The 22,431-nt window shown below is 34.0% G+C and overlaps 1 protein-coding gene across 2 annotated transcripts; it reads right to left on the reverse strand.

The window, feature by feature from the left end:
* Window positions 1–128: 128 nt before the first annotated feature.
* On the reverse strand, window positions 129–10,991 carry LOC101256471 (uncharacterized). 2 transcript variants are annotated; one of them, XM_004236344.5, is made up of 12 exons: window positions 10,412–10,991; window positions 8,630–8,856; window positions 7,491–7,558; window positions 6,218–6,292; window positions 5,700–6,049; window positions 5,428–5,496; window positions 5,231–5,319; window positions 2,157–4,280; window positions 1,560–1,637; window positions 1,304–1,415; window positions 753–803; window positions 129–632 (listed from the first exon to the last, which is right to left on the reverse strand). In XM_004236344.5, exons 1-12 carry the CDS (start codon window positions 10,802–10,804, stop codon window positions 579–581), a joined length of 3,690 nt encoding a protein of 1,229 aa, XP_004236392.1. In that variant the 5' UTR covers window positions 10,805–10,991; the 3' UTR covers window positions 129–578. The 2 variants fall into 2 exon arrangements, with proteins under 2 accessions (XP_004236392.1, XP_019068729.1); XM_019213184.3 differs by having other exon boundaries at window positions 8,630–8,870; window positions 10,412–10,906.
* Window positions 10,992–22,431: the final 11,440 nt, after the last annotated feature.

Here is a 22,431-nt window from a genome sequence, read left to right on the forward strand (position 1 = left end):
CTTGTTAAGTTCAATGATATTAATACTCTACAGTTTTTTTTTTCTTGTAATATGAAAAGCAAGACGGAACATTTTCATTTATTATTCTAAAGCCATGTCCAATATACTTGGTAAAACATGCACATAACTAGAATCATAAGATAAATACCTTCATTTTTCATTGTAACTACACATGGAGAAGAAAAGTTCTATGAAACCAAAACTTGCACCTACACTAATGCACAATAGTTTGTATCAAAATTTGGTAAAGGATCATGAACATCACTATGAAGACAAAACTATGGAGAACTTGCCCTTGGGGCGATTTTACAATCACAAGTCAACACTTCGAAAAAAGATTTACACAAAAACGTACTGGGCAACAATCCCCTCTAAAGAATGGAAAAAAGGAAACCAAAACTAGGCACTCTACAAGTCTATTTACGCCCAGGAAACTGCGACTCCAAATCTTCTAGTAACAAGCTTCACCCTGTTTGCGTTGCATTTTCTGCTGGCTTCTCCAGCAAACTACAATTCCTGAGCACTCTGGTTCCCAACAGAGGAAAGATGAGCTAGAACTTAGAAGTCAATCTTTCTGGTTACCGGTCTCTGGCATATGAAACAGCAAAGTCTTTGATCATCTGCTTCAAATGCTGCACAACAAGTTGAAGCATTCAGAAATTGTACAGGAGAAGAAGAAAACCAGGACAAGAAAGAAAGAACAACTTGGAAGTGAAGCAATAAGGTTCAAAAGTGATGGTCCGATGAAGTACCTTCAATTCCTCATGAAGCACAATAAATATTTTCTTCAATCTTACATGTCTCTGCAGTTTTCGAATCGTAATTCAATGAGTCAGAGATCCCAAAGAAAATACAATATCAATATATCACCTAAGGCACATGGGGAAGTGGACATATACATCTGACAAACCAGCTAAAGGAGTTACATGAAAGAGTAAAGGGTTATCCAAATGAACGGACTACATAAGCAAATGTGTCTCCAGAGTGAATTGAAACTATTTAGACCATGAAGCATAAAAGGTTATCCAAGTTAACAGTACTACCCAAAAAATGTGTCTCCAGAGTGCATTAAAACTATTCCGACCACTAGGCTATCTGTTATCCAGAAATAGCTTGCAGAAAAGTAACTTAACACTTGCATCCAAAAGCATTGAGAAAAATGCAGGGGAGGATTTTTGAACTAGTGCACTAGTGCTGGTTTGACATTAAGAGACATAATAGACAACCCACATAGGAAATTGTTGGGAGTGTAGCTTCCAACTGCTTATCCATGATTACAAAAACATATTGAGAGGAAACTTACTGGTCCACATTTGCGATAAGAATCTTTTAACTGTCCCAACATGTCAGAGAATCTTTTTGTGTCTCTTCCTTTAGAAACATCAAGCTCCTTCCCGAGTTTAATGAACTCATTCCTAAATAATTGATTCCAATCTTTATTAGAAAAACTAAAACTGGAAATTAACTGTTTGAAAGAGGTGTTTGTTAAACAAGTCTAGAGGAAATAATCTCCATGGAACTTTGAGAAATCAGCATATTTTTCTGTTCTTGCAACAAACCTGTAGGACTCCAATATTTTGTTTATTGAGCAATAACTATCATACTTTTCCCGATACTCCTGTACATACTCTTCATACCTGAAACAAGGAAAACCTGACATGAGTAACATCAAGAATAAAGGTCTTTAGCAAAAAAAAAAAAAGATGATAGTGAAGTGAAGTACAAAACATTAATAACATCAACACAACATGATCTACATTTTTTAAAGTGATAGTTTAAAGAACAAAGGTCTCAAAATAATGAAGATGATCTGAATTCTGAAGTATCCAATGTATTGAATACTCTTGCTTCATCAGTAAAAGGTTGAATTTGTATTAATAGTAACAAATGCATTTACTACTTGAACCCTAGATGTATGTACTCTCTTTTTTCAGCGAAGGTTCCAAAAAAAGCTTTCAACAATGAACACCACTTGAAGTATCCAATGCATTTGACACTAGAACAATACTTTTTTTTTTGAGACGGTAACAATACTAGAACACTACATTTGTGTACCCTATTATATGTATTAAACTAAATGCAAGGAGTATGCCTGTATGTTTCAGCAAACCCCAAAATGTTTACTCCACAAGAGAAGTAAATGTTAGAAAACTTACTGGGCAAAATTCTCTATTGGTCCTTTCAATTCTGGTTCCTCCTTTTCATATTTGGAGTACGAACTCATCTCATCAGGAGAAAACTCTTGCATCCTTTGATGACCTTCACAGCTCCCCAGCAAAGAAGCATCCTTATGCCTATCATTGATTTCGGCAGCCAAACTGGACTTTTGCCCCTTGTTCTGCTTGACCGATGGAGGAAGTACACTCTGTTTTAGATCATGTTGTTCTCGTGGACCACCAGACGATTTTCTGCGGTTGTCTGCATGGACCTCCTGACCAGTCCCTAAGCTCCCTTCTTCTTCAATTTGCCTACTACTATGCACGTCCACTGGTTGATTATATTGGGACCCAATATCGTTCTGATAAATTCTAGGACGGTGCTGTTGAGGCTGAGGTTGTGCAACCTTTTGGTGAGATCTTGACAAATCCTCAGTGTGCCATTCAGGGGTCCTCCTCTTAGATAAGCCATCCGGAGTGCCAGAATGCACAGAGCTCAACTGGAGAGGAGATGATCTTCTAAAGTCTGCAACAGTCTTATCAACAGTTCGTCCTTTACTCGACTCAAAATTCCAATAATCTGAACTTGATGGTCTATTCTCTCCTTTAAATGAATTTTTCCTCTCAACCTGCTTTTTCAAACCAGCTGGTTCTTGTGTTGGAGGCTCCCGAAGTTCTCCCAACTCCAAGTCTGAGAGCTCTCTATGAAGCATGTGCCCACGCCCATTAATGAAAGAAGATTTCCCCATATTACTCATAATATCCTTTGGAGAATTTCCTGGCAGCGGGCTATCATACTTATTTAGGTTTGAATCAACTGATGTTCTATGCAGGTCCCCAACACCATCTTTCAGACTTTTTCTTTCCCTTTTATCACTAACAATGCCGTATTCATCTTGTGAATATTTACTAACCTTGTCTCTCTGTAAGGGGAATCCTTCATTCATTTGAAGGCTTCTTTCAGTGTACTTAGCAGTATGCCCTGAGCTTTCACCTTGTTTAATTGGCCTCTCAGAACCAGTGGGAGTTTTGCCCCTTGCAGAGAAATCAACAGATCTTCGGTCTGGCTGCAAAAATTCAGAAGCAGACTTTCGAGACATGGCCTGATTGTTTTGTGAACCAAAATCCCCAGCAGCATCTCTGGAAGTTCTGTCTTCCATCTGCATATGAAGGCCCTTATAAGGCCCTTCTAAAGGCTTATCAGGAGATAAGTGTGAACTCTCCACAAAAGTAGAGTTCCTACCCCCAGAACTTTGTTGCTGAATAGGATTTTGAGTTTTTACTCTCTTATGCTTGTCACCTTTATCAACTGAGTGTTTTTCATCACGCGCTCTTTTAGTTTTACTTTTTTGAGATTTTTGGACGCTATTAGACAGCTCATCCCTGAAGCTATCCTTGTCAATGCTTCCAATTTCACTAGAATGGTTTTGGTAACTAACATTTTCTGCTTCACGAGGAAGCTTGCCCATTTGGACCTCACGTTGTTTATGCGCATGCCAATCAGCTGACAAAGGTCCGATCTCTTGAACAGGTTTTTCATCATCTCTAGTAGGATCTAAGTCGGGAATAACATCCATTTCAGCTACTTGGCCACCGTCAGGCAAGTCCTTCTCAATATCCACAATATCAGCTACATTAAGATCTTCAATCTCACCCACCTCAAATTGACCTGGCTCAAAGTCCAAAGTTCCACATTGAAGCTGTTCAGAAGCTTGCAGTTTATGATTTGTCTCTTTGTCATCATCACTCATGATATCAACATCCTCATCAGATGCCTCCTTACTGTTAGAAGAAGCATCACTTTCACTGTCACTGCTACTCCCACTGGCCACGCTTTTACTTCGGCTTCTACTCTGACTTCCACTATCGCTTCCACTATCACTGCTCTCACTATCACTAGAGCTAGAGCTAGAACTATTAGCCTGCCCTTCACTTCGATCAGGTGAAAGATGGAGGATATCAATGTTTTCAACGGCATCAGATGCTTCTTGAGGTTTAGAATCACTCACTGCCCCCTCTTCCAACTCACCACTATCAGTTTTTGGAAATAAGACTGGCTGCGGAGCAGGTAGTTGATCAAATTTATGAGGGGCAGATGATGGCTGACAATGATCTTCAGGAGAACTGTTAGGAGAAACAAACATCAAAGCAAAGGAAATTTTCAGTCAACACAGAACCAAGCAATTCAATCAATGCGCAAATCCTTTCAGAAAATGATTCTCTATCAAGGATATAGTAGAGCTAGTACTATGGTACACGGCAGCACCAACATAGAAGATATACATTAGAATTATGTTAGCACAAGTTTAGTCTACCAACAGTTCACACATGAAATATTTAAAGAAATCAGAAATTGGATTACTTTAGCTTATCTAGTAATTATGTTTTCCTATTTCACTGTAGCAGTTATTTGCAGTAATAAGGTTGTTCCTTCACATTCTCATTTCAATAGTAGTCAGAAGTTATTTCCTTGTTTTTAGGTGGGCGGTTAATCCACCAGTGGTGTATTTAAAGTTCGTTGAATTCAATGGAAAGATAAGCAGAAAACTGTTCCAGCTTTTGAGTACTTTAACTAGAGAGATTGCAGGTTCTCTCTTAACAAACAGCATCATGGGTCATAGAAAGAAAACATTTGATTTCATCTTGCAAAGTCTCATAGCTAGAGACATTTCAGGGGACTGTATGATATAGATATGATCTCTGTGTGTTAGCATCATACCATTTAAAATTAGAAATCAAAAGGGTGAAATGTGAATTCAGAAGTACACTTTAACCTTTGTAACATCAAAAACATGTATTTGCTTGCTCCTTGATTGTTTTAGCTCAAAATGGAGGGAAAACATTGTGGTCTTTTTGTTTAATAGTATCATTTCACTTTGTTTAGCATCGTTTCATAAACGTCTTCTATGCTTTTCTCTGGTCGAAAGTCCCTTGCTCCTAGAGGTGTACTTATGGAGACTTCAATTTGACTATGCATGCTAAATGTAGATCAGCTTTGTCTCTGACAGATACTAGTTGGATTCAAATTGAAGAGACGAAAAACAAAACAAGAAACAGCCTGAAGAAACTTGTACCTTCCACATTCAAGGGCAGGTTTCGGGAAACTTTCTATATCCACTTCCGGTTTCAAGAAGTATCTTCCTGGAGCTTGGTATATCGCAATCTGCAACCACAAGTTAATGCGTAAAACATTATAACTATAGTATCACGGAAATGCCTTCACTTCTCTTTGCTTTTTCAGCAGAATTACAGCAAAGCATGTACCATTTACCTTTTTTATAATGGGCTCAATTTGTTTGGCTGAGTTCGGGAGCTTGTCTCCAACAGCTTTTTCCAGTGCCTAAGAACCCAGAAGATATTTCAAGGGCAAGAAATAAAAAGCTGATGTAGTACAGAGATATACTTCGAATTTACGAAGTACTCCATGTTAAAAAAGGAGCATAACCAAAGGGAAAAGGATCTCTTTGTTCTAAACTTACACTCCACGTCCTTCCAGATAGCTAGCTAAATTAACAAAAGGTCCAATTCAGTTAACATGCTTACCTTAAGACTAATCCCCTTGGACTGGTTCTCCATAAGTAGAGAAATCAACATGCTACGCAGATCAGTAGACGTTGTGCCTGTATGACTTTTACGTCCTACTTTATCTTGTACAGAACTTGTGATCGCCTTGCCAGGAATTTCTTTGTCAGAGCTAGTAGCTTTAGTTATTGTTTGAGTGGGTATCATATCGTCCACAACAATTTGGCCCTTCAAGAGATTGACATTGCCAAATGGAGATGCTGGAGCACCAGATGGTTCAGGTGGAGATGATAAAGGAGAAGCAGAAGGCTTTCCCTTTGAATTTGTTGTTAAAGACGAGCCAGATTTGTAGGCAGATCCGTAAGATCCCCCTACATGTAATTCATAAAGTTCAATGAAAAGATAGGAAACATAGCACCACCAAAACAATGAAATTATATTCAAGAAGTCCCCTCTTTCCAACACCTGGACATGAAATATACTGACTGGACTGCGAGCAGAAAACATAAGAAACCTCTACATGTCAGCTCCGAAATTACCTGGAGGTGGCTCTGCCTTCCGTTTTTTCAAAGGAGGCTCTTTCTTTTGCTTGAAATTCATCTTCCGTGGATTAGCTGATAGAGACATATTAGAAATTAAACATACATAGTCATTATAGATCATCCATCTAGAGAACTGATGTTCTCCACAGTATCTGTTCAATAAACAAAACACGCTCTCATTTTGTCTCTGCATTTCTGGTGCAATGAATTTTTTGTAGAACTGAGTCAATATAGAGTTTTTGGAATCATCATAAGTAGATAATCTTTAGTATTTACTAGATCATTTGTAAGTCACGCTTTCCAGCACAATCTGTACTGATAAATACATTGTTACCATTTTAAAAAAAATAACACTCTCCAGAAGACGAGCATACGCATCATCTGCTTGACCATAGTGTTTAATTTTCATACGGTACTAACATTGTTTCTTCTTATCAGCCATTGTTTCACTGATGTGATTAACATCTGAATCCATGCAAACTAAACATAAATATCAAAGGGAAGTTTAATGTTATAGCCACAACAAGTAGCATGAGCACTTCTACCACACCAAGAATGACTGCCAATATGCCACTTATTAGGACCTCATATTTCTTTCCTCACTCACATTTAATTCACATTGATTATACCAAGTTGGTGTGGAAAATATGTATAAAGTGAACTCAAAACAACAGTTCTCAAACAAGTTATCCCAATCATCTAACTTAAGGTCCCACAAGATTTCTTTCCCTACACCATAAAAAGCACAAGAAAAGAAAAAGATACCCTTATTATACTTATATCTCTTTCACGACTATGGAACCATCTCCTTCTTCTTTCATTCTATGTAAGCTAAAAAATACATAACAATTATCAGACCCTTCATAATAGAACACCATCAAAACTTTCTTCTCGTCCCCTCAATTTTCCTCTTCCGCTAGTAAATAAAAATGTAAAATGGGATACCAGAAGCCTTCCTCTCTCCTATACTAATGCACACCCATCATTCTTCTGAGACTTTTGCACTGTAGCTTTATCCTCCAATAGTTACCAGAAGCATTTCTACTTCAGGTTTATACTTCATCCAATTCGCAGAAGAAATTATCAATAAGAACAATCTACAAGGCCTTTTCTTTGGGCTTTTGAGAAGGTAAAAAGTACATTCCATAAATGTACAAGTATATGATTGACTCCTAAGTACAACGTAAGAGTAATCTACCAAACCTTAGCCAGGGTAAATTAGAAAAGTGATTATCAAATGCTTAATTTTAATGTTCAAGATGATGCATACCTTCAATTGTAGCTATTGCCCTCGGCTGACCCTTCATAGATGGATTGGCATGGTCCAAAACAATGGCTCTGTTTTAGAAATGCAAAAATATCACTATACATGAAGAAGAGAATAAAAATACCAGTAAGATGTAAACAACAGTAAAATCTTCCTTATTTCACTAGTCATCCCTCTGTTTCAATTTTTTTGGTCTATTTTGACTTAGCGCGGAGTATAAGAAAGTAAAGAAGACTTGAATCTTATGGTCTAAAATTAAAGACATGTCAAATGTACCAAAAAGTCCTTTAATCTTGTGGTCTTAAACAAGTCATGTGGGAAGCTGAAGTTAAAGAATTGCTAAAACAGGAAATGGTCAATCTTTTTGAAATGACAAAAAGGGAAAGTAGGCCAAACAAATTGAAACGGAGGGAGTATGGAACTACTCCAAACGATCGGAAAAGCCTTAATATTTTTACGCGGCATTTCACTATCAAAAGTAATATTAAAGGCTCACTTGAGGCACGCATAAGCCCTCAAGCTAGGTAAGAAAAAGGTTAAGCACTACATCTCGCTTATGCCACATTTCAGATCAGGTACCGAGGTGATATGACGTATGTCTCGTCACCATCAACCATAGGCTTCTTCTTAAAGTGAGCAACACCAAACAATAATTATTTCATTTATCCATATAATTTTTTCTGTTTATAGTATATCGTTCTCGAATTTTAGTGTATATATTTTTCATTTCTGTCTTAAAGCTCCAGGAAATATCAGCACCTTTTCTTTCTACTTTTTGCCTTTGATAAAACTGCTCAGGAATCTGAATGTGGATTTATCACTACAAAAGTTTAACTGCAGGTTAGAGATAGGAATGTTGTTACTACTTACTCCTAGTGTAGTGGATTAAATTTCAGTTAACTACACATCAGCAAGCTATTTAACAAAATTTAAGACAGGATCTTCCTCTCGTCAAGTAAATAAAAGTCTAGCAAAAAAGTAAAAAGCACTCAACTTTATATATCTGAACATCAACAATATGAGCACAATAATGTGGAAAAAATTCATATATCTAGCTATAATAATCAACCATTTGCATATGTCATCTAGAGTTGGTAAATCCTAATCCAAAAAAAATAAAAAGAGTTACGCACTAAACATACTTTCGTGATTTAAGCTTCTTCTCAGCTTCTTCTGTCCGCATTTTAACATGGTTTGTAAATGATTCATCCAGAACACGTTGCACATTTAATTTTCGCCAAGCACCACCTGACTCGACAAGCAAACCATTTCCATCTTCACCACTTTGACGTTCTTCATAAATATCACATAGATCTCCCGGTTCACGCGAACATGTGAATCTGAAGTCTTTTCTACCAACATTAATGACCTGATACAAGTTGTCTGAATCACATCAAATTATACTTAACCATTATAAGAGTAATGTCCAGCATAAGTTTAAAATCAATTTAATGGATGTAAAAGTTCTTAATGAGGCACTCATACATATAACTCGATAAGGAGCATACCTAAAAATGATACAGCAAGAATTGATACTAAAGCTTATGTTAGAGAAGGAACAAACATAAGTGACGCTCGATGCAAGTTATTGACTTATGGTATAAAATTATGGTGTTGTAGTATAAAATCTAGGAACGATAATCACTATAATATACTCCCAGTCTATTCATTTTAGACGAACAAATACATGATGAAAAATTAGAAGGATAGATCAGAAAACACTGGAAGCTTAATGTTGTCAGTACTTTGATATGGACCCCTAAAGAAGCACATTTCCCATTTCAAAGGCTTTTAAATTATACTGTCCAAACTTGGTTATTCTGTTTCTTTATTTTCCTCTTCTGTTAAATAGGAAATCTAATAAAGAAAGCACATAAATGATGTAAGGACGCATAGCTTTCAAACAAAAGGAAAACTACAAACTACAGCGGCGGCAAAGCGAGGAACTGATATAAGTTCAAGAAAATAATAGGATATCATAGTTGGGATTTCAACGTGTAACATAAAGCAACTTTAGAATCCCTTTTACTACTACACGGGAATTTTCCTTTTTGTAATAGGGGATTCAATGTTTATATATAACCAAAAAATATATTTTATCCTTTTAACACGGTATAATTTTTCGATGACGGGTCCAATTGACCACTCTGCCCATGCTTTGAAGTCTTCTTGTTCGGATAAAGAGGTAATCTACAAGTCTTATCCTTGCAGATAGACATCGATATCAACTTGCCGCAGTTCTAGAGGTTTAAAATGCTAAAAGTTTTTTTGCTGCACATCTGCAGTATAATGTTTGTGTTCCATGTTCATGTCAAGGAGACCTAAGAAACAATAATTCAACTTCGACATAGAAGCCATCTTCTTTATCATTTAGAGGTAAAGGTGCGGAAGGAAAAGGCCAAAACCGAGGGATCCGAATCTGACCTAAATGAAAATGACATGAAAAGTCTTCTTCAAAACCTAGCATTAAGGGCGTTACGAAGCAAGGACTTTCCTTTAGCTACAGGCCCAAACAAAAGGGATTAGCTACTTGATTCCTTCATGTCGGAAGGAGGAGGAGAAGATAAGGACGACTTTATTTCTTCCATTCCCATGGCAAAGTTTAAACCGAAAACAAACAAATTTTTGTTTGCAATCTCCAATGTTCTCCCTTGCATTAGAAGTAATATCCAGTTAAGCACATGTACAACAAAACCAACTTATAGGTAAGGCCCGAAAAAAAAAATTAGAAAGCCATCTAACAACAAACAAATATGTTGCACACAGATCTGTAAAACAAGTTATTCATTTCTTTTCATTGTTGTTACAGCCCTCTGAATCTAAAATCTCTCCGTGCAGTAGCAGCCATGAGGTTAAAGTTCAATTCAAGCTCTTTACCTAGAAATCAGACTCAAACGATAAATAAAAACAAACAAAAAACTCACATTTCCATCGGAATTAGCATTGGCATCAAACTTGATCCTGGCTGCACCGCCCTCAGTTTCCAGTCGCTTGATCTCCTCCACTAGGTCTGGCGCCAGCCGAATAATCATAGCATAATTCAAACGATTTCCAGTAACGAGGCTAAAAGTCTCCTCAACTCCATTCGAGGGAGCAGAGGAGGTAGGACCGGAGGCCATATTGCGGTTGCGCGGTGCCGCAGCTCCACTACCAACTGGAAGCCGACCGGCAGGCGAAGGAGATGCCCTGTGGAAAGGCGGTGGTTGGAACGGTGACTGGATGTTGCGCTTCCCGACGCCGCCGCCACGGCCGGCACCTCCGCCGCCACGGCCGGCACCTCCGCCGCCACGGCCTAGCTTCCCGGAACCTCCGTACATTACGTTCGGGTCCTGAATGGTAAGTGGCGAGTGGAATTGTCGGAAGAAGGAATCGGAACTTTGAGATACAGAGAATACCCAGCGAAAGGGGGAGCCGTCGACGAAATTCACTAATTTGGGTTTACCGGTTTTGTTTTTTAACGTGGGCCCATGGTTCTCTTACTCGAATTTACATTTAGATAAAATCGATAACTCGTTTCAAATTGAGAACCATATAAGGGAAACAACTGGTCATAGGCCTATTTGAAAAGACACTTTACAGTTTATATTTTATTGAGAACTTTTGGATATAGTTACTCAAAAATAATTTAATTATGTTTTCATATTTCTTGTTTATCAAATATAATTCGTAATTACATGTTATAGAAAGGAGAATAGCAATAAGGTTGGGAGAGGGAGGAGAGTAGCGAGCGAGAATGGAAGAGGAAAGAGAGGATCGAGCGAGAGAGAGCAGAGAGTGGAAGATGAGTGAATTGTATATGTATACATATGTATTTGTATATCTAGCGGTCAACATTAGGAGAGCGAAGAGAGAGGTGACCGAGAGAGGACAATAATTTTGTAATTTTATACAATTCACATCTTGTAAAATTTATGAGTATATTTGTATAATATGCGTATTTTTGTGTAATTGAATAATACAAAGTCTGAAATTATATAAATATTATTAAAAAAACTATAATAACAAATTGACACAAACATAAACAAATGATTTTAAACTATTGTACAAATTATATTATATAAAATCCGAAAATTACACGTTTAGAGCTGATATACCATTTGTTATGAAAGTGGCTCATATATACCCCTACTTGTAAACAAATGGCTCACATATACCCTTTTCCTCTAACAGAAATGAAAGAAAAATAATTTTAATCTAATCGTCAAATATTTTTTTTTTTGACTTTTTTTTGTTTCAATGACTAATTTATAATTATTATTTTGATGATCAAATTTATTTATGTTTCACTAATATTCTTGTAAAACTTATTGTAGATGACCAAATTTTTTCTTCGTATACGAAATTAAATTACAGTACACAAAAAAAAAATAGTTTAAGTTTTTTTCTTTAAACCAAGGAATGAAAGAAAAAAACAAAATAAGAATAAGAAACTCAAATAATTATAATAAAAGAAGTCAAAATAATTTATGTATGAAAAAAATTAAAATATATCTTGAACTTTGATACAAGAATCATATATACCCCTAAATAATTTTTTTTTATTAATTAGAAGTAATAAATATAAATTTAAAACTAATATTTTAACTTCCGTTAAATGAAGGGTATATGTGAGTATTTTGTAACGGCAGGGGTATATGTGAGCCGTTTGTATAACGGTAAGGGCATATATGAGCCACTTTTATAACGAGGGGTATATCAACTCCAAATGACAAAGTTGAGGGGTATATCAAACCCTTTTCTTTGAACATATTTATCTTGACAAAAAGTAATTACAGTTCTCAATTTTGTAATTTTGATATACATCATTGTAGGTGACTTGTAATATTCCTTATAAGTAATGGTATGATCCATTTTACTTTTTAATATTTATAAAATGTGTATAATCATAATACAGATCAAGAAATATATTCAAAAAATGAAATTTACGGAATATAATGTTAGTTCTATACTTGAGTTTCCTGTTAAGAAAATATATGTGGCAATGAAGGTTATGTATAAAAAAAAATCAATGAAGCAGAACCATATCTAATTATGAAGGATCACAAATAGAGAATCATATATGAACAACAATGTTTCCTTTGTGATGCATGAAGGGAAATAACTGATCATCTATTTTATGAATGTCTTTACAGTACAAAAATTTGATCTAGTTTGCTTGTGTGAATAGTGCTTCAAGACAAGCTACGTCATGGCGAGAATTAAGAACTTGAATGGGCATGCACAAATGTCAAGAGCAGGAGCTTTAGCAGCCAAATACAAGACGTGTCTAGGAGCAGTTGTGTGCCATGTTTGGATAGAGAGAAATCAAAGAATTTATCAAGCCAAGAGTATAACATTCTGGTCAATAACAAGGAGGATCCCACAAAAGATATTTGCCGTTGAGGACTCTATCACTTCGAATATGGGAAAATTATACGATTAAGTAAACTTATATTATTTAGTTACTGATCATAATTATAATTTGCTATAATTACTATTCACGACTAACATTATACATTAATTATGTGGACTGACTTCGAGATTGTATAATTAATCACATTTGTATATGTATAATTTGCCAGAATATACAAATATATATGTATAATATAAAATTATCTATCAATATACACATACAATTCGCCTCTCTCTCACTCTCTACCTCTCTCGCTTGTCTCTCTCCCAGTCTCACTCGCCTCTCTCCTCCCTATAACATGTAGTTACGAATTGTAATTATCAACTATATCTATTGAAAGTAATTAGATTGTTTTTAGTGACTATATTGCAATAAGACAGGAAGCGTTGAACTTTTATCCTTAAGACTCCTAGGCATGGTAATTGACTATGGTTTTTCATGTCGTCGGAGATAGTTTTTTGCGTATTAGTTTATTGTCATGTCAGAGTAGTTCTTAAATTGTACAATAATAACTATCATTTTAAAAAAGGGAAAAATTATTCAACAAAGCAAATTTATACTATTTAATTACTCATCAGTTATAGTTTGCTATAATTACCACTCGCGACTAACATTATACATTAATTACGTGGGCTGACTTCGAGTTTGTATAATTAGTCACGTTTGTCTATGTATAATTCCCCAGAATATACAAATACATATGTATAATATACAATTTTTAACCTATATACATATACAATTCACCTCTCTCTACTCTGTCCTTTCTCGCTCGCCTCTCTCCTCCCTCTCTCAATCTTGCTCGCATCTCTCCTCCCTCTGCCAATCTCGCTTGCCATTTATGTAAATCCATATGTATAATATACAGTTATATACAATTATATACATATACAAATCACCTCTCTCCCACTCTCTGCCCTCTCTCGATCGTCTTTCTCCTCCCTCTCTCAATCTCTCTCGCCTCTCTCCTCCCTCTTTCAGCCTCCCTCTCCTCTCTCCTCCTTCTCCCAATCTCTCTTGCCATATATATAAAAACATATGCATGTATAATATACAAAGGTGTCAAAAATGAACCCAATCATATATAACCCGCCCAGAATTTTAAGGGTTGAGCTCAAGATAATTTTTAATTTGGCTCAATCTCAACCCATTCAAGCTTAACCCATTTGAAGAGAATTCTCAATTGAGCCTAATTCAATCTCCAATTTCAACCCGTTTTAATTTTTTTTTTATTTAGGTATGTTTCTATATTAAGGGTATAAATTGTTATCTATTTAACATCTTCTGGGATTTATCTGTCTATTTGTTAGTTTTTAAACAAAAAATTCTTGAGCGGAAATTCAAATTGTGATTATAAAAGTTAATTATAAATATGTTAAATTATTGAAATTAATCGGGTCAAATTGGGTGGGTCAAGACCCAATCCGTTTTTAGCCCATTTGAGCCCAAATTAAAATTGGACGGGTCAAGACCCAACCCAATTCTACTCAATCCATTTTAATATTTTCAATTTCAACCCAACATGCCCATTTGACACCCCTAATACAATTATTAAACTAATATACATATACAATTCAATTTTCTCCCACTCTCCCCCCCGTCTCTCCTCTCTCTCCCAGTATCGCTCATCTCTCTCCTCCATATAACATATAGCTACAAATTGTACATATCAAACTATAGTTATGGAGAGTAATTAATTAGTGTTACGTGGAGAGTAAACTTTTATCCTTAGACTCCTAGGCATGGTAATTGACTATGGTTTTTCATTTCGTCGAAGATAGTCTTTTACGTATTATTTCACTGTTATGTCAGAGTAGTTCTTAAATTGTACAAGAATAACTATAATCTTCAAAAAAAAAAGGGTGTGATTCTATTTCCAATTTTTCAACTTTTTCTTGTTTCTCTTTAATTTCTTGTAATTTTTTTTCTTCTACCGTTCCACTTAATGCTACTAGTTTATGTTTTATTATTTCTTGTTTCAAGGGATAACGAGTTCCCGCCATTATATCTTATATTTCTTGTTGCAAGGGATAATGAGTTATTATCCCTTTGATTTTCAAACTCTGATTTTACTGTTGTAACTTTGTAAGTTGTAGTTTACATTTTATTACAACAAAAAGTTTAATATAAATCCATTTTTGCGTTTTTCATTCGACATACTTCTAGAATTTTAACAGTATGTGTTTTTCCATGTATCCCAAAAGTTTTACTTTTGTTTTCTATTTTTGTAAAATGTTTGACGAATATTATAAAAGTCATTTTTTTAATCCTTTCTCGTTTAATTATTACCTCGGCTTTCAATATCAAATCTATTTTAATGTTGATTTCTCTTCTATGCATTTTCCCTCTTTTTTTAGGGCAACTTTCACATATAGCAAACAAAAAAATCATATTTGTATAATATAGCAAACTTTGCATAATTGCGCTCCATAGCAAACATAAAAACTGTATAATTCGCTATACATATAAAAGTGTATAATTCGCTGGCCTAAATTGTATAATTCGCTGACCTATTTCGCTGCAATTGTATAATTAGCTTTGCATACAGTTGAATCGAATTAAAATGTATGTATATTGCATAATTATAAGTGTATAGCAAGAAAATATATGTTTTTCTCGCTTTATACAGAAACAGAAACACAATATATACACTTCTGTTGTATAAAGCTAGAAAAATTGTATTTCACTGCAATTGTATAATTCACAATTGTATAATTCTTTGGCCTTTTTCTCTGCAATATTTGAAGTAAAATGTTTGTAAATTATATAATTAAGTGTATAACACGAAGATATACATTTTTGCATGTGTATATACAATTTTCTCTCGCTTTATACAAAACAGAAATAGAAATTATACACTTCTATGTATAAAGCGAGAGAGGCGAGAATGGGAGAGTGGCGAGCGAGACTTCTGGGAGAGAGACGCCTGGCAAATTTTTGTCAATGTTTGCTATGGAGCACAATTAAATCAAACCCTAGCTATTCAATTTAATTTAGGTTATTAGTTTGCTATTTTATACAATTTTCCCCTTTTTTTAATGGTAAGATGTGAAAGTTCCACATGTTATAATAGAATCGGTGTACGGCCTTAGCCCAAAATTTATCCTCCTTGGATTCAAATATGGAAAGGGATAATTGTATATAATAGCAAAATTAATAATCTAAAATAAATGGAGTAATTATGTTTGATTTAATTTTGTTTCATAGTAAATGTTTGTCAATGTTTATCAGTCGCCTCTCTCATGAAACTCTCGCTTGCCACTCTTTCTCTGCTCGCCTCTCTCTCTTTATACAACAGAAGTGTATAAATTGTGTTTCTGTTTTGTATAAAGGGAGAGAAAATTGTATATATACATGCAAAAACATATATCTTCGTGCTATACACTTAATTATACAATTTACAAATATTTTACTTCGATTCAATTGTATATAAATGCAACTTTTATACAAATATTGCAGCGAAAAAGGCCAGCGAATTATACATACAATTTTCTCTCGCTTTATACAACAAAAGTGTAAATTATTTTTCTGTTTTTATATAAAGCGAGAAAAAAACATATATCTTCTTGCTATACACTTATAATTATACAATATACAAACATTTTTACTTTGATTCAATTGTATGCAAAACAAATTTTATACAGATATTGCAGCGGAATCAGCCAGCGAATTATACGATTGCGCATTATACAATTGCAGTGAAATAGATCAGCAAATTATACAATTGCAGCGAAATAGGCCAGCGAATTATACAATTTAGGCCAGATAATCATACAATTTTATATGTATAGCGAGGCCAGCAAATTACATAATTTAGGTCAGCGAATCATATAATTGTATATGTATAGCGAATCATACAGTTATATGTTTGCTATGGAACGCAATTATACAAACTTTGTTATAGCATACAAATATAAATTTTTTGTTTGCTATATATGAAAGTTGCCCATATCTGAAACCGCAAAGCGCAGCCTAATAGCTCCGAAAAGCTTGGACGAAAATTCAAATATTTCCATACCATCGCGCCATTTTCAAAAACCGAGAAAAACAAAATCAGCACTCTCTCAAAGGAGCCATGGAAGAAGCATTTCCCAGTAATGGTGTATGGGAAGTTGCTTCCACTCTAACCGTTCTCTCTGCCATATCGGCATATCCTCCTCCAAGTAAGACAAATTCGAACACAAGAAAATATCATTTCAAATTTTATTTTCTATTTTCAGTTATAGAGTTATTATTAATCAGTGATCAGCTTGTGTAATTCTGAGGTGTATTTCAGAAGCAATAGCATTATTGAAACATCGGATGAGATATCTCTGAGTAATTCAGCTTCCGAGTTGAATTCGAAAAGCAAATCGTCAGCGTCCTCGATTTTGACCTCTTGAATGCTCATTCGTAGACAATAGATTGCAATCTCGTCGAATGAATATGATTACTGCGTTTCGTGGCCAGATAATGAAGCTTAAGGTGATATTTTAATATCTTTATTTTTACGCTGCTATTGTCATTTTGCTTGGTTAAACTCCTCTATGACTAGTTTGCATAATCTAAAGTTGAAAATCATATGGCAATTTGTTGTGATTTATGAATCTCTGCTATTTCTCTATAAACAACTGAAAATGCTTTGGTAAAGTTGGTGCATTCTGTTGCAGTGTCTGAGAAAATGTTCTGACAAATTTGAATTTGCAATCTGGTTGGTTTAGTAAAATAATCTTCTCTTTCTTTATTTTATAGAGATTGGCTACAGCACCACAGATATGGCCTACTGCCCGAGCCACTTCATGTGGGTTATTTCACATAGCTTATGCCACTGCCTCAGTTATATTACAAAACGAACTGAAAAAATTATACGTTGAACTATGTCGGGATCCTTCGAATAGGGTGAGGGAAGCAGCTGCAGTAAAAATTGGAACATTTGCTGCGACTATTGAGCGAACCGCATACACAAAAAGGTTGGTATCTTGTGTTTCGAGCAATATTATTTGAGAATAATATGTTTCAAGAAATTACTTTTTTCATTTTAATAAATTACAACTTTTTATTTCTGAAAGTAGTTTATTTTCATTAAAGTTTTTATTCATTTCAATTCCATGTAGAAGAATTTTTTTTCTAGTTCTGCTTCTCTTTGGTTCTTTTTTGTATAGAGTAAATGAGCTTGATGTTGGTTGTAAAACTTGTTACGAGTTTTTGATTTCAGAAAATAGTTTATTTTCGTTTGAAGCTTTTAATTCTGCTTCTTTGGTTCTTTTTTTGTACAGAACGTAATATTATAATGGATAAGGAAACCACTACAATTGACTGATCAGTTCTTATGTAATGCGCTTTTCAGTTCACATTGGTTTGTAGAACTAAATAGGGGGTTTCAACTAAAATTAGTGTGAATGACCTTGCTGTTGGTTCTCTTTTAGATGAACATTCTGATGGGATATCAGCTGTGAAGGGATGTTCAGCTCCAAGGAAGCTATTGGAGCCACAAGAATTGGTAGTTGAGCATTAGCTCACTAAACATTGAATGGATTTGAGGGCATGCATTTTTGGTGAAATCTTATATTTATTATCTGCTCATCCATTTTAATAGGATGAATATTGGGGAGTTTTTCCTATGATACCAGAAGATCTAAATGAAATGTGTAACGTATTTGGACCAGATGCTACCAGGTAGTAAATTTGGTGCTCCCCAAACATTTTTTGGTGCAATGTCTTAGTGTTTTTCTTTTGTGAAAATTACAGAATGGATTTGGTTTTTGCCTTTTTCTGGTTACTTTGTGATGATGATTAAATCCGAAGAGCTGCTGAACCTGTTTTGCCAAATATTGAGTCCTAAACTTCTTTTCAAGAAAATACTTTCTCATGTCATGGTATAAACTCATACATGCTATTTGTTTCTAATTTATTTCCGTTCCTTTGTTTAGTAATCTATTATCACATTTGTCTTTGTCTCAGGTATTCTCGTTACCAAATCCACATCAATATGCTGTTTCAGTTAGATGAACTATTTGGTGTTTACCTTAATGTACTCCTTGTTGCAAACAGTGGGAAAATTCCAGCTTTTTGTACCTTTGCAAAACTATTAGCTTCCTAGATATCTTACATACAATATATTAAACTTATGTTTCTTTTATAAGATATGCTTGTGTATGCACAGAGAACAATTAGCTTTGAGTTGGCACTGAATTGCTTGATGTCTTGTTGAAGAACAAGACTCAAATATGCTGAGCACATGTCGGAGCAAAGTAACAGAAAACAAATCGAGCATTTCATTCTTGTGGATAAGTTTACATTTCTGGTGGTGTCCATGTTGTTGTCTTTATGTGACAACAACGAAAGTTTGCTCAATTTGATCTCCAGCAAAGTTGTCTGTCCAGAGTTATTCAAGGTTCTGGCGAGGGCGGAGCGCTTTGTAGTCCAATGATGTTGTCACTTCACAAGTTTTGATGGCTGAAAAGCAAGTAGTGACTGCTGATGTTGTGAAGGCATTGCATAAGTTCCTCACCAAAGTCACATATTTGATGTGAATAACAAATTTGTTGTGAAGGCATTTATTCACATGTGTTCTATTCAACCTGAATCTTAAGCAAAACTAGTATTGGGTTGTCTAATTCTTGGGCCTTTATCCTCAAGTACTGTACTTAAAATGCACAACTAGTATTGGGTTGTCTAATTCTTGGGCCTTTATCCTCAAATACTGTACTTAAAATGTGCACTGTGTCACGGATCTAGAGAATTTACTAAGATTTCGTGCGATACTCGATAACTTACTCACGAATCTTTCACGATCTTGTAAAGTAAGCTTTTAAGACTCGGAACGCTAAGAGAATGTAAAGAAAGGGCAAAAGAGAACTTTAGAAGAAGGCTTGTATTACTACTTTGGTTGATTGTTGGATGAATGATTTACAAATGAGACATCCTCCTATTTATACTACATCCTAAGAGCTTAAGTGTAAATAAAATTTACTCTACAAGTCTTTCTAATACCTAAACTTTAGTCCATATTCTAGAGAATTCTACATTTTCTAGAATATGCTAAACTCTTCCAAAAAGATCTAAAGTGTTCTAGAGAATTCTCTATTCTCCACATAACTAAAAGGTTCTAGAGCTCTCTGTAAACCTCTTCAAGACTTTAGATCCTTCTCCCCCATTCGGACGTAAAATCTGGCTGGAATTGTGGCGGGACATCACAATTGACTGAAAAAATTGGGTCATATATAATTAATTTCACAAAAATATTAGTGAAACTTGAATAAATTTGACTATCAAAATAATAAATCTAAATTAGTAATTAAAATAAAAAAGTTATAAAAAATAATACATGTTTGAGGAGGATTAAATATACCCATATGAAATTATATTTTTTAGAATAATTAAACTAAAGCTAATTTTTTCACTTTCGTTAGAAAAATATATGTGAATGAATAATAGCTTATAAGTTATTGTTTTTGAAGAAATGTTGAATACTACTTGTAGAAAAAATAAACTTTTCATGACAAATTAAGGAATTATTATAAGAAATTTGACATATTTAGAGTACTATATCTTCAAAAATAATTTAAAATAAGAATAATTATATTATCAATTAAAAACTAGAAAAAGTTAGTTATATAAAAGTTTTTAATAATTCAAATTTAAAACTTTTTTATTTAGACCATTAATATGCTTGAGCCGCTCCAGCAATAATTATATATTGTATATGAGCTATGTAGTAGACAAAGAAGAGTTAAAGAAACTTAAATTCAAAATATGTAAAAAAGGCCTACTACCAACAAATCCTAATTAAATACAATTAACTAAATAGCATAAATATCAAATTCTAATTTCTAAACTAATTAGAAATTCTAGCTTTTGCAATATATCACACATAATGTATTCAAATAAAACTTATATATTCAGATGACTTTTATTTTAAGTAATTTTTGTAATATTAAAAATAGGAATAAAATGTAATTTAAATTTTATATTATGAGATTTATGTAATGTATACAATAATATATATCCTAAACTATTAAGGAGTCATATTTTTAATTTATTTTCTAGGAGAAGAAATGTAATTTGTTAATTTCTATTTGAGATTCAGAAATATTACTCCTTTTCTTTAAAAAAAATTATTATTATTATTATGATTATTATTATTATTATGTACAAGAAACCTAATCCTAAAAAGAGAGAATTATAATTCCTTAATTTCTATTTGGTATTCGAAAATATATCTTCTTTTTTTTTAATTCGCACCATATTCTTTCCTTCTTATTGATTTTTCTATCATATTATGAATTACAAAACAACTAAAAGCAAAATAGGAATATTGCAAATAAGCGTAATCATAGTAGAAGTAAATAAGTTTCAAATATAGTATGGATAGGTAAAAATCTCTAAACGCTATGTAGAGGTGTCAAAAATAAAATCAAACATAAGTAACTTGCTCAATTCACCCAGAATTTTAAGCGTTGGGTTCAAGATAATCTGAATTGGACTCAATCTCAACTCATTCAAGTTTAACTCATTTGAAGAGAGTTTCTAATTGAGCCAAATTCAATATCTAATTTCAACCCGTTTTAACACTTTTTATTAAGATATGTTTCTATATTGAAGGTATGAATTATTATCTATTTAACATCTTTTCGGATTTATCTATCCATTTGTTACCTTTTTAACAAAAAATACTTGAGCGAAAATTCAAATTGTGATTATAAAAGTTAAATATCGATATGTTAAATTATTAAGATTAATCGAATTAAATTGGGCAGGTCAAGACCTAACCCATTTTTTAGCCCATTTGAGTCAAAGTAAACTTGGGCGGGTCAAGACCCAATCCGATTTCTATTCAACCCATTTTAATATTTCTAATTTCAACTCAACCCACCCATTTAACACCCTAACGCCGTGAGTGCTACAAAACATTTTAAAAAAGGTATATGGTTTTATATTATTTTTGAAAGTGACGAACAATTTAACGAGTTCCCCCACATTTGAAATAGAAAACATTGAATTGGTATGGTATAAAAACAAAGTCAGAAATCTGCAAATTGGGTTGACAAACAAAAACCCAACAAGGCTAATCTCTTAACGGGTTGAAATCAAGGCTTCAATTGCTTATTGCAGACCATTAGGTAATGCATTCATTATGACTACTTATACTTGAAATTTCATTTCTTTAGTCAGTGGGAGGGTTTACAACCAGTTAAGCCAATAGCATATCTGGCACAAGCTTCATAAACATCGGTTACATCAGTAGATCATTGATTAGCATATCTCCTCTGAATAGTCTACATAGACCCTAATTTCTATTACTATTAATTTAAATTAATCATATCATATTATAAGATGATAAATGTTCTCTGTATCTATATGACTCTATCAATATGTACACTTGAAATTTTACAAACATTGTACAATTTGAGTTTGAAATAGAGGATAGCGAAATATTATAGATGTTTCGCATAGTAAAAATGACCTTCCTTATCAAGTATTTAGTTACAATTGATTAAGTGTAAACACTCGATATTTCATACCATCTAATTGTATCACGTATGTGGCCCCCAAATTCATGTTTCTGTTAAGAGA

This window comes from Solanum lycopersicum, chromosome 3 (genome assembly GCF_036512215.1).
Source record: "Solanum lycopersicum chromosome 3, SLM_r2.1".
Classification (NCBI taxonomy): domain Eukaryota; kingdom Viridiplantae; phylum Streptophyta; class Magnoliopsida; order Solanales; family Solanaceae; genus Solanum; species Solanum lycopersicum.

Excerpts from the sequence above, each read along its gene's own strand:
- LOC101256471 (XM_004236344.5), bottom strand. The coding sequence starts at position 10,804 with ATGTACGGAGGTTCCGGGAAGCTAGGCCGTGGCGGCGGAGGTGCCGGC. Across the intron at positions 4,281-5,230 it reads CCTGCCCTTGAATGTGGAAG|TTCTCCTGAAGATCATTGTC; the intron begins GTACAAGTTTCT and ends TTCTCCTAACAG. Across the intron at positions 1,638-2,156 it reads CCAATAGAGAATTTTGCCCA|GTATGAAGAGTATGTACAGG; the intron begins GTAAGTTTTCTA and ends TCCTTGTTTCAG.